The sequence below is a fragment of the Crassostrea angulata genome, chromosome 1 (genome assembly GCF_025612915.1).
Source record: "Crassostrea angulata isolate pt1a10 chromosome 1, ASM2561291v2, whole genome shotgun sequence".
Lineage (NCBI taxonomy): Eukaryota > Metazoa > Mollusca > Bivalvia > Ostreida > Ostreidae > Magallana > Magallana angulata.
The window spans coordinates 18,531,109-18,550,009 of NC_069111.1; the positions used below are offsets into that span (position 1 = coordinate 18,531,109).

The 18,901-nt window shown below is 31.6% G+C and overlaps 1 protein-coding gene and 1 long non-coding RNA gene across 5 annotated transcripts in view; both read right to left on the minus strand.

Moving 5' to 3' along the window:
- LOC128160612 (uncharacterized) overlaps nt 1-18,901 on the minus strand; it is a 60,703-nt gene that overhangs the window by 15,008 nt on the left and 26,794 nt on the right. The window contains exons 1-3 of one of the 2 annotated variants that reach the window (XM_052823971.1): nt 4,031-4,175; nt 2,949-3,055; nt 1,442-1,574 (exon numbers count right to left, since the gene is read on the minus strand). The exons of the other annotated variant lie outside the window; for it this stretch is intronic. Coding sequence (XP_052679931.1) covers nt 1,442-1,574; nt 2,949-3,055; nt 4,031-4,097 — 307 coding nt within the window. The 5' untranslated portion in view covers nt 4,098-4,175. Of the gene's footprint in view, nt 1-1,441; nt 1,575-2,948; nt 3,056-4,030; nt 4,176-18,901 lie in introns of those variants that run through there. 2 annotated transcript variants of the gene reach the window in all.
- LOC128160687 (uncharacterized) lies at nt 11,313-17,802 on the minus strand. Of its 3 annotated transcripts, XR_008240325.1 has the most exons (6): nt 15,837-17,798; nt 15,088-15,190; nt 14,178-14,350; nt 13,827-13,967; nt 12,958-13,169; nt 11,313-12,588 (listed from the first exon to the last, which is right to left on the minus strand). It is a non-coding gene; the product is annotated as an uncharacterized LOC128160687 (long non-coding RNA). The 3 variants fall into 3 exon arrangements; XR_008240324.1 differs by having other exon boundaries at nt 13,042-13,169; nt 14,178-15,190; nt 15,837-17,802; XR_008240323.1 differs by having other exon boundaries at nt 14,178-15,190; nt 15,837-17,802.

Consider the following 18,901-nt stretch of genomic DNA (forward strand, 5'->3'; position numbering starts at 1 on the left):
AGCGATTGTTTACATTTTGAACGTTGAAGAAAAAATTTCAGCTTTAAATTTAAAACTGGTATGTTAAACGTTAGGAACTGTTTATCCATACTTAAAATAAATAACACGATAGACAAATAAGCTGGAAAAAGATTTTTTTTTACTGGTATATTGAACCTATAGCTATGTAAACAAAAACAAGGCACGGGTCTTGTTTACATGACAAAGACTTGTTAGCCCTGTATCTTGCTTATTACTCTATGAATGACTCTTAAGTTTTATTTGATTATTAGAAATGCCTTACTGAAGCATTGTAAACAATAGAAATAAAAAAATAAAATTTGACCAAAAACGTGACCATGCCCTTTTAACTGAGAGAAATTTGTTATGAAAGTGTTAAATTTCATTATTATTAACTTCTACGGCACTCAAAATCAGTTCGCTATATACGTAAATTCGTTATATCCGAATTCGTTATAGCCGTAAAATTTTGCAAAGGTTTGTTAAGAATTTTACCGGGGACTCCAAAAAACTTTGCTATATCCGAGAATTCGCTATATCCGTGTTCGTACTAAACTTTTCATACTTTACTGTTATGTGTTTGATATACTTAATAACATATGTCCTTGTCACCATGTTTGTTTATAAGCACTACGTATTATATTCTAAGCCATTTGTAATACACGTTATACAATGATCTCTATACGAATTGTTTTCATTTCTGGCATAGACAAATATTTTTTAGCTAATTTGCTGCATTCAGACATTTACTTTATTAAAAAAGTAATAAAAGATTTTCAAATACAATCAAAGACTGGTTGCTAACCGATGCAGTTCGTGTCCTAATATTAATGTTCTTAATGTGTTAATTCGTGATCTACATGTACATGAGCTTATTTGCTGAAATTTCGGGGGTTTTCTGATTGATATATATGTATACCGTTGGGATAAAACAATGTTGATATGACTTTTTATTGATTTTAAAAGTACTTTTACCAAACCCTACACAATTTTGTTCTAAAAAAGTGCTTTAGTATCGACAATATCAACGTTTATTATAATTGTTTTCATAGTGCAATGACATGGTTTTAAAATTAATGCATGCAATTGTATCTTTTTTAAATGCGTTGTAACTATGCGTACATACATATTCATATTCATAGACAAGTTGATTTTATTATATTTCTATGATTATTTTGTTAACATTTGTTTTTAAGAGGGCATTTTTAAATGCAATCATACCCTTCATTTTGAAGTCAATTATTTGATTTTTTTACTGAAGCAATGAATAGTAACTTTCATTCTGATAACTAAAATCTTTCATTTTTTTCATAATTTCACCTCCCTCAATATGAAAATAAAATCACAGTGTGCCTGCTGTGTTGTTTGTTAAGAAACATTGTCTTATTATGAGTTGTGCAATTAAAATGTATGGTGTTTCTATTGTGAAATGGTTATTTACCTTGTCGTTCGAAAACGGAAAAAAATGTTGCCATCTCACACAGTCTGTCTTCCCAAACACATGGAATATCACAGTTGTCAATGGGCAAATATGTGTCAGATGTCAATGATGCCAAGCACGAACAATTGTTTCCCTGAAAGTACAAAAATATTTAAAGCATACATTATTCATTCTTCCAAATTTTTTTTAAGTTGCGTACATTCGAACACATCTTTGTTGTTTTCTCAAACTAACCGATTGAGAACAAATTCACTTATTCTTTTGAAGTTTTAACTAGTATTAATTAAATATTGAGCTATTTTCTGTTGGTTAACACTTTTTCAGTGTCGCTTGTATTGCAGAAAAAAAACGAGACAAAGAAATTTTTCAATATAACGTTACAGAAGAAAAACTATTTAATAATATTCTCTTTATTCGTTTTGCAAGTGAAATTTGAGTTTAGAGACTATGAAAAAAAACCTGCCACTTTCATCCTTCTGGATCGGTTTGAATCATCATGACATTGCATCATAAAACTTTAACTTTAAACGAACACAAAATAAAAAAAAAACATTACATTGTTAGGGTGTATTGAATTTCAATAATGCGTTATTATAATAATTATCCCATTTTTTTCTACAAGTAGCAAGCGTTTTGATATCATATTTTTGTCATGAGGTCAGTCAAGTATAATTTAAAACGAAGAATTTTTAATAATTTTAGTTCATAAGTTCAATAAGTTTTTAAACCGTACATAAGAATCGTTATTTGTTATGCAACATGTGAATGTTTCAGAAGAAAAAAGTTCGTGGACATAGTATTAACTAGAACTTCAATTCAAATCTCAATTCATATGACTAAAATGGATATCTGTGCTTGAAGGACAAAGATTGCTATAAAGAACTAAGCATTATAAAGTTGAAGATACGATCTCGTCAAAACTTAATTTAGAATTTTTATTTTTTTCTCTCTACGTTTAAACAGAATATACTAGTTTAATTTTTTTACATGATTTTTTTTAATATATAAAGCTCTTAGAGCAATGAAATTTATTGAAACTATTCATAATTATATTTTACGATTAATTATAGACATCTTCGCCATATTATTCGCTTATGTTCTTTGTTTAGGGGAATTTTTCTAAAAGTTTAATTTTGGTTACCGTGACGATGTAATTTGTGAATAGCAATACTGTGAATCATTTACAGGGTCGTGTTACAGGTAGGGGACGTTAAGACAGTTTGAGCTTTTTGTTAAATTGATACATGTAATACAGGGTCTTGAAATCAAGGTCGGCGAAATATGGTGACCTTATAGAAGCGATCGAATCGAATTCAAAGAGAAGTTTTTCAATGACAATCTTGAATGATATTCAGAATTGATTGATTAATGATGGATTAAGAATTTATCAATAAAAATGTGCGTTTAGATCGGATCGGATAAAGTAAAATATTATAGTAATCAATATCAAATTCACTTAATTATATCTAATTTAAGGATGCCACATGTATTAACATGAAACCTTTACTCCAATGGTCGTTGTATTGGCATTGTTTTGACAAAATTGAAAGCAGTTTAAAAGCCTGTTGTTTTCAATCGTTGTAGAGCCTAAAACATTGACGTTCTTCTGACAACCTTAAAGAAAAAATTGAAAACAATGTTATATTTTGTTTAATCTTTGTTACAGTTTCGAACAAAATATATACCAGTCTGAAAGAAATCCTAAAGACATTTTGACAACTAACCTATTCTAACAGTACTAATAGTAATAAATATGAAAAGTTGAGTTAAACCTTAAGATTCTTAAGATAAAAGCACAATTTATTTTTTATTTAGAATCAACCTTTTCTGAAAGTAACTTACACACTTGGGAATTTTTAGTAGGAAAACCCCTTTTCATTTAACAAAATACCTTAAAACTAATGATGCTCATTTTCGTTCGTGTTATAAAAAAGTGATTTAAATTGATTTGAACATATTTTTAATTTATTGAACAAAAATACTGTTGAGATTGTACAAGTTCCATAACTAAGACCACGCTCTGAAAAAGTCATTAACCATATCCATTTGCCTCGTTTAAGAGGACTTGATGGTCATGGCCGATTTTAGACTGTATTTATCACATTATTAATATAAAAATAAAGGAAAAAGTAATAGTTTAAGTAGATCATATTTTAAATTTTAAAGGAGGTCTGATGATTAATTTGTTGATAATATACATGTGTATAGCCCTCTCAGTGTTGCATTATTGAGAATATACATGTATGTCATTAATTTTAAGTTGAGCACATGGCTCAGTAGTCATGGGCGTTTGGCAAGTAACCGAAAGGTCGCTGGTTCTAACCCAGCTCTGGTCACTTGATGTTGTGTGTTGTGTGTTTAGACAAGAGGCTTTATCTACATTGTCTCAGTCCACCCAGCTGGAATTGGGTACCGGCTTACGCTGGGGGTTAACCTGCGATGGACTGGTGTCCCATCCAGGGGGAGTCGATGACTCTTATTCGCTTAGCACCACAGAAACCGGGGAATTACACTGGCCTTATGGGCCTTCATGGCACAAAGAAGGATTTTTGTAACTTAATATCATTAATTTGTTTGTGATTCTGGTACCTTTATTCACGACACTGAATTCCGTTACTGCGTCTTGTATCCAGTATCCAGGGGTTCCCTGATCCATCTCGTTTATAAAGTTTTTATATTCTGTCTTCACTTGTGAAAATTTGATCAACTGACACGCGTTATTAGCCTCTTTCCAATTAAGGTACACATCTTTAAGTACCACTGCGGATGAATGTACATCTGCAATATAAGAATTTTAACAACTTCCAGATCTTCGAATGCATGAGCTTGTAAAGTACTGATAGATCAAAAATATATTTTAAGGAAAAGTTTCACCAAAATTTTTAGATCACTTAACTCAGTCCTTAACTTAGATCTTAAAAAGAAAAGTTCATAAATCTGAGGCTGATACTTAGACATAAACTGAGTTTTGACTTGAGAAAAAAGGTGACAGTGGGGTCTTATGTGTGAATAATAGACTAACCAAACAAAATTCACTACACGGAAGTTGGTGTATAAAATTTAACTATACAATACAAATGTCTTGTTTGCAACTACACTTTTTATAAAAGTGTCGTTATTCCAAACTTGAACCATTAAACACTGTTAGAAAATAATACTCACTTAAAACGGACAGCACAATACAATAAAGATATCGGGAGTACCAATCCATGATATACATGTATATTCGTTATTGTGTAAGGGTTACAACACATGCAATTTTGTCGCACATTTATATGATTAACGCGCCACTTAGAACCAAGAACACGGAAAATCACATTTCCTCACACTAACATCCGGACAGCTTACAGTACTCACTGCACATCTAAACATTGCATGCATTTAATCCAGCGTCTTGCAAGAAAAGGGATGTGATGTTAATTAATCAATAAAGATAATCAGTGTCAACTTTTTGTTTTGGAGAAACACTTAAAGTGAGATGTCATTTGAAGTATTTCTCACTTGTACAGTGTATGCGGGTGAGGACATTCAGCCCACGCGTGTGTTTTACTCACAGCCCTCTTTCCGTTAGCTTTTATGTATATCCTGACATGAAAAAAATATTACATGTTCTTGAATTAGTAACAATTTGCCTTATGCAACTGATTTTTGTGATCGATGTACATGTAACTGATGTGGTATGTCGAAAAAAGTATTGTTTATTTAATGTATAAATATCACTTATAGAAATAATAGTTTTAACAAAAGAATTATGAATGTCAAACTACAGTTTCTCTCTTTTTATTTTAATCTTGTTTCGAAAAGTTGCTGTTGAATCTCCTATTTTTGGGTTTTTATCGAAACACATTCATCAAGTATTAAGGTAATCATACAAAACAAGCACTACAGGGTTGCATTCAATGAACAGAGCGTAAGTCCCAAACAACCTTTTAGAGATATATTTATAACTTTGACGGTGTGTGTATGACTGATACTCGGAAGTGAAGTGTATACTTCCACACATTTAGAATCACAAACAAGTGTCCGATAACATTAAAGATACTACTATATTCTACTTGTACAAGTTTTGATCAGACTAAAGGAAATATTTTTATTTAATCTAATTTTCATAATTTTTTTCATTTCTTAAGAAAATGAAAAACGATGTAATGTAATGTGGTTTCTAAAGATATTTTGTTAATTTTTTTTTAGATATATTTTTGTTTATTGTGTATACGTTATACCAGGAAACAAACTCACAACGTTCTTGTTCCTTGCCGAAGTAGTTTGGGTCTTTGTACATATAATAAGTATGCATAGCGCCCCTCTTCTCAACTGCCTGGTACCAACAGACAAACCAAGTACTTGATTAGATTTAGCTGAAATGCTTCTAACTATTGTGAAATGGTCCAAAAAGAAAGAGTTTAAATGATATCGGCTAAGCTATATTTGGTTGTGCAATGGAGATGCATAAATTTTTGAATAATTCATCTAACCTCTTGACAACTAGCAAACAATAAAATACATTCGTCTTCCTATTTTAAAGTAATAAAAAGAGGCCCATGGGCCACATCGCTCACCTTAACAACAGTTCTTGTATAATTTTATCTGGAGATTTTTAAATGTGAAATTCTTATAATAATGTAGAAATTTCAAAATTATACAATATATTAAACAAAAATACAAAAGTATACTTTTAAGAAATTATATCCTACAATCTAAAATACATTAACTGACTAATCTAATTATACTATGCCTCAACTAATTAAAGATAACAAAATTGTAAAATGAGCTTTCAATATTTATGAAAAGTGAAGGAAGGTCACTGTTACCTTGATATGAGGATATGAAGATATATGAGAATGCTTACATAGCAAAAACTCCCTCTTGAGGCTCCAGCATTGGTCTGGGGGTCACGGTTTGAACAATTTAGAATCTACATTATTTGAGAATGCTTTCATATTAAAAACACACATTGCAACATTGTGGTTCTTGAAAAGGAAGATTTTTAAACATTTCCCAAATATATTTCTATGTTAAAGTTTGAAACCCTCTTAGGGCCCTAATATTTGTCCGCATGTCCTGGTTTTGACAATATAGAATCTGCACATTTTACAAATTGTTGAGAAGAAGATTTTGAAACATTTCTTCTATTTATTTCTATGTTAAACTTTGAATCCTAAGTTGGAACCTAGCATTCTTCATTTCATATACAAGCTTTGTTGTATATATTGGCATTTCTGGTGCAGCGGTTCTTTAGAAGAAGATTTTTAAGACATACCATTTCTACTACAGTGCATTTCCCAATTATCATTCTTTTGAAAAGGATTTTGTCCTTTATTTTACAATTTAGTTTAGTTAAATTTGGCCTAGTTGTTCTAAAGAAGAAAGTTTACAGGCAGACGGACGGACGACGGACAACAGGTGAACCTTTGGTTCAGGTGAGGTAAAAATTGATTGGAGTAGTGGACAACTTTAAACTCACATGAGTCCTGATCCCAATCCCTTCGCCTTTATCATCAATTGTCAATTTTTTTAACCCCCTTCCTCCAAGTTAATCCACACTTTTCTCATTTTGATAATGTTCCAGTAAGTGCATCAAAGGATCATTTGTTATCACGTAACATGTCCGACACGGAGAGATACGCCTAAAGGAAACTGCACAAACTCCGGAAAGCTATTCGAAATTGCCGATGTTTTGGGTTTTTTTCTGGGTTTTTTTAACAGAATTTGCCAATGTTTTAATCATACATTGTATGTGTTTCTTTGCATGCAACGTAACCAATAACATTATACACATGACAATAATGTAATTGTTGCATTTATTAGATTTCAATACTTGAGTGATTTTACGGCCCATTAGATTCTTGTTGTTTACACTGTTTATCAATCGTTTTTCTCTCAAGACTTCTTCCATACAAAGCAATCTGAAAGCTTTTGCACGGCACGGAATGGCAATACAATTTCTGTTGTTGATTTTGATTTTGTCGAAAACATTAATTTCATGTAATCAATGAAGGTGAATATTGGGTAAAAATGACGTCATTAATAGCTGACATGTGCAAAATTATCAATTCGTGAAAGATATCTACATTACTCGATCATTCATAAAAATCCTGGATGATGAAGATCATTGACTGTAATATTGCACACATTTATTGCAAATCATTTTAAACAATGTAACACTTCATACATTAGGAGCGAACATTTCACACACGCTCTCTCATCCACCAACCCACATTACCACACAATATAACACAGTTTCAACAATACCTTCAACATTGTTTACATGTATTTTTGTATATTGTACAAGTATAGTTTGAAAGAAAAATAACATAAATTATGTTTAATCATTATTTTGCTACATAAATCATTATGTGTTTGTGTATTATATAATATCTTTACAAGTCGATGTATCTATTTTACATCTCTGTTATTTGCCCTAAAACGATGTTTCAGCATTTTGATAAGAAAACAAATCCATTCAGCATCAATAATTAAAGAAATTATCATTGATAAGTTTAACATGCAAATACCATTATCATGTAAGACATCATGCGTTTTACTACACACATTTCCAGGTCATGTTTTCAAACCATGTGGTCTTCTCTGACGATATATTAATCGACACACCATATATCTTTTTACATTTACTTAAGCAAGCTTTAGCCCTACAATAATGCTATTACTTTCACTACACGCTGCTTAGTTAGAATAATCTAACTGTGTCTCGGGACAGACATTCACCACAGTTAAAAGGCTTCCCATGATAGACATTATTAACAGAGATTGGCAACTGATCGAAATCTCGCGGTCCCTATTGTAAAGGGTTCCCAGTTTAAGGTATATCACTCCTCATGTTTTGATTTCATTGCGCAGATGTTCATTATATTTTAAATGAATATGATTTTATTAATGTAAACCTCACAAGAAGATCATCATTTTATAATTACACAACATTCGTAAAGAAAATCCATTTGAATTCAAGAAAAGAACAAGTTTTGGGGGAACTATTTTCTCGTGCGGAAGGTTTTTTAGTCGAAAATGATAGAAACAAGCAATTTTATGAATTTTCAATATACTTTTCTTTTTATTATACTTTATTCATTATTCTCATTTTTAACATTTGATAGGTGTGTGACATGTTTTTTAGGTTCTCTATGACTTGTACTAAACTAAATTTTGAGAGAATGATAGACGTTTATCATAAAATCATGCAAATATATAGAAAATGTCTGAATTTTTTAAAGCCAAATTTTGCAATAATTTTTCTTTTGAAGCCATGTATCTAAAATTTGAAATCACTGACCCCCATGTTTGATTATGTCAAAATGATACTGAATACATATGTAGGCAAACTGGATTAATCTTCTAAAATTCTTGATATTCAAAATGTTTTTATTTCAAATCAAATTGTAACTATTATAAAAATTGTCTATTTTAAGTGCAAAAAGGTCATACAAATATTTATGCAGCTTCATGCAAATTTTTTTTCGTAATCCCTCTATTCAGTGTGTCCATTGTACATAATTAAAAACAACATTTTAAGAAAAGAGTTTGCTTAATCAAAAATTCTGACAACAATTCTGACAACAAATCCTTATCAGGCTGAAATCGCAATTTAGGTGCAAAAAGGTCAAATTTAATTGACCATAACTCAGAGGGATGAACACTGACCTCCCATTATCTTTGTATTATTTAAGTGTGTTTTGTCTACAGATTTCAATAGAATACTTCTCAAGAAATTCTTGATACAAGAACATTGAGGAGTGGGATACCTTAAATCAGTATATATTTCTAATTAACGAATATATCGAAATATAAACAGCTAAAACCATGACCTACATATTCAAAATATTTTTTTATTTTATTGAGTTTATGTCATATAAACAATATTAAAAGACAAGTTTAAGGAGGTATATATTATACTCTGTCCCAAGATATCCTGGATTTACATTTTGCTTAATTGCATGATATTTATAAATACCTCGGGGTTCAAACGTTGTTCATTCAAAAATATGAAACAAAATGTCCAAGATTTCTCGGTCGAAACGCCCCTGCTAGCTTATCAGGTTTCAATACAATGCTAACACATGTGATGTCTACGGTGATTTTGTATTGCAGTAGGCCAGGTTGATAACCTTGTAAAATTGCGCGATGTATTTCGAGTGTATTCCGAATGGAGAAAAGATGTAAACATTCCCAATTATAAATCTCCGTAAGGAATCTTTTTTCGCAAATATATTACAAATTTTCAATGAAACTTTTTATAACGACAATCTGCGTCCATTGGAGCGGCGTTGATGATAGCGATCTGTGTTCAATGGAATGACAATTTAAACCGCCTGGAACACCCCCCCCCTTTCTTGAAAATTAAATCATCACTCGGATCACTCCCTCCCATCCCTTATAAAAGAGCTTTTGAATTTATTTCATGTATTTAAGATGAATCTGTTCAGCTTGATCAACTTGACTTAAAGGGAACTTAAAGATAATGTAAAGGCAACTTAAAGGGAGCGTTAATGCCACTTAAAAATGCTGAAAGGTAGCTAAAAGATGGCTTTAAGGTGATTTTAAAAAGTTTGGACATTAAGGACCTATAAGCTCAGCTTAAAAGTGACTAAGTCTTAAAGGTGGCTAAAAGATTGTACATGTATATCCTTTAAGCCTCCTTTACGCCACCTTTAAGTCATATTTAAGGACTTGCTTAAAGATTGTTTTTCGCCCTGTGTCTGCATAACTGTTATAAATCGTGAAGTGCACAAATGCACATGGCGTTGATGTAAAATATGAATACGATTATATTTTACGAAACATTATTTTAGTAACTATTTCGGTTACATCAAGTTGAAATGTTTAATGATATTAACGAGATTCTGCAGTAATAAGCCATAACAGTTTTTTCACTTTAACTTCTAAGTAAAATTCAATGCAATGTCAATTAATGGTAAGCATGTTACATTCCCCTGTATTTGGTATTTAAATAATGCACTCAGATATTTTCTCTGACATGCAATAACTTTTTTTTATTTGTTTACTTATATTAAATATAGTACCTAGTGCATGTATTATTAGCCATTGTAAAATATTTTCTGACGAAGTTTCTTTTTCTTCCATACTATTTAAACGCTAGGTAGATTTACAACCGGGTACGGTCACTAAGTTTTATTAATTTAACTATTATTCTGAGAATAATGAAGCTTAATTTTGAGTGCAAGAATCAACCACAAGTATTTGCAAAATTCCTCATTTCTGTTGTTTTGCACATATCAGCGTGTGAATGTCTGACAAGCACATTTTTATATGTCAACATTCTGTTTTTTGCAGGTGAGCGTTCTAGGCTTAGTGAGGATGTTGTTCAAATTGTTGCCCCCGTCAACTCTACAATTTCTAAAAGGCGACAACTTAGCACAAGGATCCCAGCGCAACCAAGCATTTGTGACTATCTCGGTGTTTAGCATGAAGTCATAGTTGAATTCTCCAATGATGAGACTGAAAATCTTGGAATGGGGTTGAAAACAATGATCGGTTGTACCCCTAGAGGTGCAATCTCATTTGTTAGTGAGTCTTTTGGTGGTTAAGCATCAGATCGACATATAATAGAGTGTTCCATGATCAAATCAGAATCAAGTATTTTTCTGCCAAAAGATAGTGTAATGGCAGACCGTAGAATTTGATTTGCACCCATGGATGTCCTACCATGCTGAAAGGTAAATCGGAACTTGAGCAAAGAGATGTTGTTTGAGACAGGATTATTGCATCCCAGAGAATAAACGTAGAAAGAGTAATTGGCCTCTCCAAGACTTATTTATTCACATTGTTTAAACCATTGTTTGTCATTAAACTGTTGGTTGCTGAGGATTGAAGAAAAATATACTGTTAAATCATGATAACGATAACAAGAGTCTGTTTTAATTACTGGTATTATTAAGATAAAAACATTGACAATTACAAATGCCAAATAATTAATTTTAAATTTGTACAGATCAAGAGATGATATACTTTTATTGAACTACATCTTCAGTTTCTTTCCTCACATTTATAATAATACATAATGAATATAAGTAATAAGTAAGGTCAGCATTTAACTTGAGGTTGATATTGTGTTTGTTAAAAAATGAATCCCACCAAATTACATATTTGATAAAGAGTGTTAAAATGTCAAGCAGGTGCAGTTAATATTTTCAGAAAAAAAAGATGTGACAGAAAATTACTACCGATAGCCAGACAGACACATAAGGGTCAAAAAGTATATTTCCCCGTTTCGGAGCGGGATATAATTGTATATTATATTCATACAGAACAGTACTGTAACATTACTGATTGACCTATTTCACAAAAAGTGAATGACTTTAATGTGACTTCAAATGAAGATGCAAATACCAAGCCACTTCATCAAAAATGTACATTCTGTCTTCTTTTTGCTATATCTAGCGCACCAAACTACTTCAACAATGAAGTGTATAATATGTGAATAAGCTAACATGTGCATGAAAACTAATAGCATATACGCCTATTACAAACAAGAAGTGACATTTTGTCTAAAATGTTTCTTGTAGAACATTTCTAGTTTTGGCAATAAACTAAACAGACAATATTCATATATTCAAGTTTGTTTCAAGATCAAAATGTTACAAAATGTGTATACAATGAAGTAGCAGAGTATTGTACCTGAAATACACAGTAGTCGTTGAGTTGGTCATGGTACTTATATGACTTGATTTTTATGTAATTTTACCATTTGGTTCAACAAAAATTGGGAATTTGTTCCAAGAAAGAATATCAACATCTCTACCACCATGTGGGCATTTAACTTTTACCATGGCTTCATTCCCTACTTGACCATCTGGTGTAGCACCAAGGAAAGGGTATTTGACAGACATAACCCACTCTTTAGACCTTGAAATGAGTCAGTTCTTCAAACGTGGAAATTGCTATACTCTCATGCTGCCTACTATGAATGATGGGATATGTGATGATTGACGTATCGTATGTTGGTACATGCTAGAATACAATTTTCTAGTGTCTCTACAGCAAGTCATTTATACAATGTCACCAAAACGTGAGGCAGTAATTCGCTATTTTCTTTTATCGAACAAACTGAAGGCTTTACTCTTGGCTTGCATCCTTGTAGATTCCCCTATGTCCTTGGCATCTTTTGAAGAGACCTTAAAAAGAGGACAATAGAATGAAAGATGAATATTTTTTACTTGCATGTATGTTTAATCAACATACAGTTTTTTTTAATACAATGAACCTGTATATGATATTCTTATCTTTGTTGCTATATTTAATTTGAATGCTGGTTTGACCCAAAATTTTCAACATGTAACAGAGACACTTTTTGTTTCTGCTGGGGTTTGAACCCAGGTTCTTTGCCATGCCAGTCCAGCACTCAACTGATCGAGCTAAAGGGTTAACTCACTATCCAGAGCTAGTAGGAATGCCATATACCTGACTCTACCACAAACATATTAATTAAACATTCTCAGAAATGCATTTAGGTTGCATATAGTTCTGTTCATTAGTTTACTTACAGTGACTGCTCTGTCAACAAAGTGCCCTATTAAAGGAAGTTGAAGGTAATCAAGGTCTCTATTTGCAACCTTAAATGTATTAACCATGCAGTTATAGATGTAACTGGAGTATCCTGAAGAGTGTTTCAAGTACTTGTCTTTCCTTGGATCCTCCAGCATTGCATCGGTGTGTTTTCTTTTCCAAGGGATTCTCTCTGCTGCTAGTGGTTTACCTATTAAGTACTACACTTTATTATACATGTATGGAGTCATTCATGACATCATAATGCATATCGATGAGTCATGATTTAATGTGAAAATTTAAATAAATTTGAAAATTGAAAATTTTCTTTGGTACATGAAAGCGTTGCAAATTGTCTTTACACCCTTTTCTGACTGCTAATTTTCCCTTTTCTACAAAGCTCTCCACCATAACCAGCAACATGCTTACATGTTCCATGAGGTCTCTTGTCTACAGGGCATTCATAATGAGAAATCAGGGGATATCCTGTTCTTATGTCAATTTTAAAATTTTAGGATAATTATTGAAATATGAAAAAAAGATTTTAAAAAGTAAGGTAATTTCTATAAAAAAAATGTTTGTATGGCCATTATGTATCGAAATTCAATCAATAATCTTAAAAAATCATGACAGAACATAAATGATAGCTACATGTGCCAAGCTAAATCCAGTATGACATTGAGCTAGTTTACTATCTGATATCATGTAGTCAATTTTGTTAATTTGACATGTAATACTAAAACCAACCCTATATATTTATTAGCAATTCAGAAAAGTTTGCAAGGTATTATAAGCAATTACATAAGCCTGTTATTGGTTCATGTCTGATTAAATAACACTAGGATTTAATTTTTATAAGAAATAAAACCTTTTGTGTCATTGCTGCACCCGCTGTCTCAGATAAATAAATATGTGTATCATCTAATGCGGCATTCAAAAATTCTCTCTCAAGTTAGAAGGTCTTTTCCTTTTTCCAAGGCTTTAAGGTCCGATGTCATCTGTTTGTCTTCTACAAAATGAAAATTAAAATTGGTAAATCTTCATAGAGAATGTTCTTTTTTAAATTTTAAAGTTGATCAAACATTTGCTGTAAATGTCTGTACATGTACATACAGATATGTGAAAACATCAAAATATATTATATTATAGTTTAAAATATCACTTTAAATAGAAACATTTCAGTTAAATCTGGATTAAAACTAGCGTTTTACATATTTACCTGCCATTCTAGACAGAAAGTATTGTTCAATCTGGTGATATGTTAACTGTGGCATTGGCTTGTGTTCTGGTCTGAGTTGCTGAAAGCCAGTTATAGGCCAGAATACATCTAATGGCTCTGGAATTATGATGGGATCTTCTCTGAAATTCTTATATCAGTCATGCGATTCAAGCCTGGAATTTCTGGAGAGTAATACAATCCGTAGACCTTGATACACGCGTTTTAACATGTACATGTACAATGACAATATAAAGTCCGAAAGATCTGAGGTTTTCTTGGCCTATTAAACCAATTTTAATTAGTGTTACTTGACAGATTTTCCTGTCAAGTAAAAATTCAAAATCGGTTAAAAAGACAAGGAATACTTAGATATTTGGACTATTAGAGTACTAGCCTAAAGTTACATTAATGTAGTTCCTATAGTACCTTTAATTTTACTGATAAAACAATGATGAGGTATATTTCAACTCAACAGTTCAAAACAAAGAAATAATGCTTAAAACATATATCAAATAATTCTATATAAATAAAAGACACATCAAAAATGCTTTAAAGGATGGTATATGAATACATCTATCAGCTTCGCGAGCGAATTCGCTACACTCGCGAAGCTCATATATATTGTTTTATGTATCGTGCTGAATGAAACAATTTTAACTAGAGCTTGGGCTTTGTTCAGATGGCATGCATACATTGGGCAACGTTGGGTTATTGTTGGTCCGTTGGCATTGGGTAAGCATGTGGCCCAGTGCTAGACCAACGTTGGGCAACGATTGGTCCGTTGGTGTTAGGTACACAACGTTGGCCTACTGTTGGGCCAATGCCCACCTGACAAATTCCCATTCAATTGCCGATGTTAGTTGGTAACACACCATTGGGCCAACGTTAAGTAAATGTTGTAAAATTTTACCATATTTTAGTTGAGACAATGATATTGGCCTAATATTGGTCCAACGTATGTCGTATGTTGAGATGTTTTGGTCGATTACATATACTGCGGGTTAATCATTTATCTACAAAAACATTCAAACATTTGATATGTATAATAGAATTGCGAAATATTGGGATGTTTAATTAATTGTTAAACCTAGATATATCATTAACGGTTATTATATCAACAACGAAAACAAGTGAAAATATACAAGTCAAAATCAAAATTTTATGTAAAAAAGACGAAAGCAAACCAAATAGATTCTGCAAAATAATTGAATGTTGCATAATTGTTCTAAAGTGTAGAATTTTAAGAAGCCGATCCTGAGATAAGAGCACATTAACTGAATGAACAATTAGGACACAGTTTTCACAGCGTGAGACTGGCCAGTTTCTATGGTATACGTAATTGTGATATTTGATCTGTTGATATGGACAAATCTGCTCAGATTTAGCAGGTTTAGCTGTTTCGTTTTAAGAGAGGATGTTAAAGTAACAATTCGGCAAACAAAACACAAAACAGAAATGTAAGTATTTATCTCAAGTTATTGCATATCTTAATGGATTTTGTGTACTTTAATCCCAGGTCTCTCTCCTAAAATGAATAAAAAAAACTGCCAAGTCTTGTGTTGTAAAACGACGACAACGATGACTAAATGTACACTTTATAAACGATCTCACGTTTCTGTGAATGATAACTATGTCTTTAATTCTATATCAGATACCTACCTTTTGATCAGATCAGTCTTCCTTCCCCCACATGCTGCCCCTCTTTGATGAAGCTCGAAATTAAAACGTTGCACCGACCACTGTTTAAATTTGTCAGCCATTTTAATTTTTTTCTATAACGTCAAGTGCACGCGCGCCACCGAGCGAGTAATGACGTTGGCGAAAACTATTGCTTCTACGTCTATAATAAAAAAAAATACAGATAATTTGAAGACATCATATTAGAAATAAAGCAAATTAGATAAATATGTATACTCGAATGTCTGTATTCTGAAATGGTTTCATTTTATTACTGTAGATTCCTAATTAAACGCGAGGAATTGATATCCAAGTAAAATCGCGAGAAGCACTCTTCGCAGATTGAAAAATCTCGCCATTATTTTTCTTAGAGTTGAGAACTATAAGAAATAAGGATAATAGTTCCACGTTCGCAATTTTATATTCTCGCGATTTGATACAAAACAGCGGGATCGTGGAATTAAGTACTCGCGAAATATAAGGAATTTACAGTATCATCGAAAAAATCCATTACATATCAGCGACCCAAGCGATGCCAAATTAAGGAGGCTTGGTGTTCAACAAATTAACCATTAACCATTAGATATGATTTGTTGGGTTAAAAAATCATATATTTTAGATTTGAAATTTGAATTTGTTGCTATATCTTTACAAAAAACTTTTCATTTTAGGAGATCTATATTGTCTAAAAACGGCATCGATCATCAAGCCCTCTTACAATACAATTAAGCCATATTAGCATGTACGTTCTAATAGTGAATAATGTTAACTTACCGTATCGATATACAAACAAAACCCAGTAGCAGTGTTGCAACTGTTGTCAAAACTCTAATTACTATTCCATCAAAATTGCTGGATTATGTATTATGGTAAATGTCGAATTAATCTGGTAAAAATACAAGAACCAGCAAATTGCAAGCAACGATAATGAACTGAGATAAAGCCTCAAATAGTAACGATGTGGAAACTGTATTTCACATAAAGTTAATATATTTAATCTTAAATTTTATTTAAATTGTTTTACTTTAATTGAATACTTAAATTTAAATATTTTAAAAAGTTAATAAAAATAAGAAAACTTCAATTTAAAAGTATTAATTATATAAACCTCGTTACTTTGCATGCTGATTATTAGTACTTATTGCCGATAAATACCTATAACTGATGAATATTGATCAAAATTTAAAAGGTATAGTAAAGCTTATAAATGACGATATCTAATCTTCTATTTGTCATGCAAAATTAAAATGCAAAAATGATAGAACACATGCTACCAGTGAAAATATTTTTTCCTATGTTTTTTTAAAATAGATCAAGATTATAATGAAGTAATAATTGTTTGCTGAAGAGGACTTTTTGCAAAATTCATTCTGACATATCCGAGTTTTTTAATTCACAATACTTGTGATTTATTAAAGTCAATTAAAACGTATTCATGCAAAACTGTTTATTAGCATTAAAAATATACTAAATAAAACGAAATGCAAAAACTTGCCATACATTCTTTACAAAGTAAGAATAATAATATCTTGCTTTTGGCGCCAAATTTGATTTGATTATAGAGTGAAATACATAAGCATATTAGGCTCATTTAAGTTTGACACAATAAAATACCGCTTTTACCTCCAGAAGAACATGCAAGTAGTATACATTTAGACTAGTAGGTTCTTACATATACATTTAATGTACCAGTACTATCTCAAACATTGTTATCTCCATGGCAACAAATCTTTATCAAGCTCACTTTTCATCTCATTCTCACTAATACAATAATGTTAGACCAAAATTGAGTTTGAAATACATATTGAATAAACAATTTTCGATTTAAATATGTACACACATGTCAGCATAAACCACAGCACCCGTCGATAGGTACGATTTGTAAACTTTGTATTGATTAACTGCTTGTTTGTTTGTTTGTTTTTTTGGCTTTTTTCTGGCTTCTATATAATTTCATCTGACGAAACTACTAGTACAGTGCTGCTATCGTGAAAGTTGAGAAAACTATCCTATCCTATCCTATCCTATATCCTGTATCCTGCATCCTATCCTGCAAATAAGCTCTATCCTATCCTATCCTATCCCGTACCTTCAAAATATAGGAATGCAAGTTAAATGAAACGAAATTTTAGAATTAAATGATTTTATCAATTAATGTTGTACTCAAAATGAATAATGAAATCTTAAAACCGAATATTCTTCGAGCGGTATAACTTACTTACCTGTGCTACGGTAAAATTAAATCGTACGCGGGATGGACAAAATAACGTAAACAAACAGGTAAGTGATTCGATGTTTGATTTTATTATATTTATGCATAAAAAACAGATTAATAACTTCGATGTACTTATTGAGGAACTGTTTAGTCACATATTTTTATCAAATTATTGTGTTATCACGTATAACTGAGCATAATTATCATTATTCGAGCGATTCGTTCGGCGATACATGTAAACACGATCTGGAAATAAGTTTATATCGTTTATAGTTAAACCACTCGGAGTTATTTTTTTAAAGTATAAATTCTTAAGCATTTATAGCTAGCTAACATTTATTAATTTGATGTGTTCAGGTTAATATCGGACAGAAATAGGCGTCCCTGTTATTGGGCATTGAAGAAATTATATGAAACGTGAAGCAATGTCTGTTTCTTGTATATTTTATATTTTAAAATGCCGAATTGGTCGTTTATAAATTCAAGCTTTTATTACTTTGCAGACTTTAAATAAAGTTAGTACAGAAATCTATTTCTGACGTTGTCAAATGTTGCATCGAATTCTCGCAGTAACTCCGTACTTGCGTACGAATTGACAAAGATGTAGCGTCGACATTTTAGGGCGCATCAATTGTATGCCCCGCGTTCTAGATATAATAATTATTCTTAAATGGTTTAACTTGTAAAACGTATTAAATTAACATTGAAAATACATTGTTAAGACCATTTTCGTTTTGCAAAATAACTCTGAAATTTATACTCGAATCTGATTGGCTACAGGATGCAGGATAGGATAGGATAGGATGGGATAGGATAGAACTTAACTTTTATA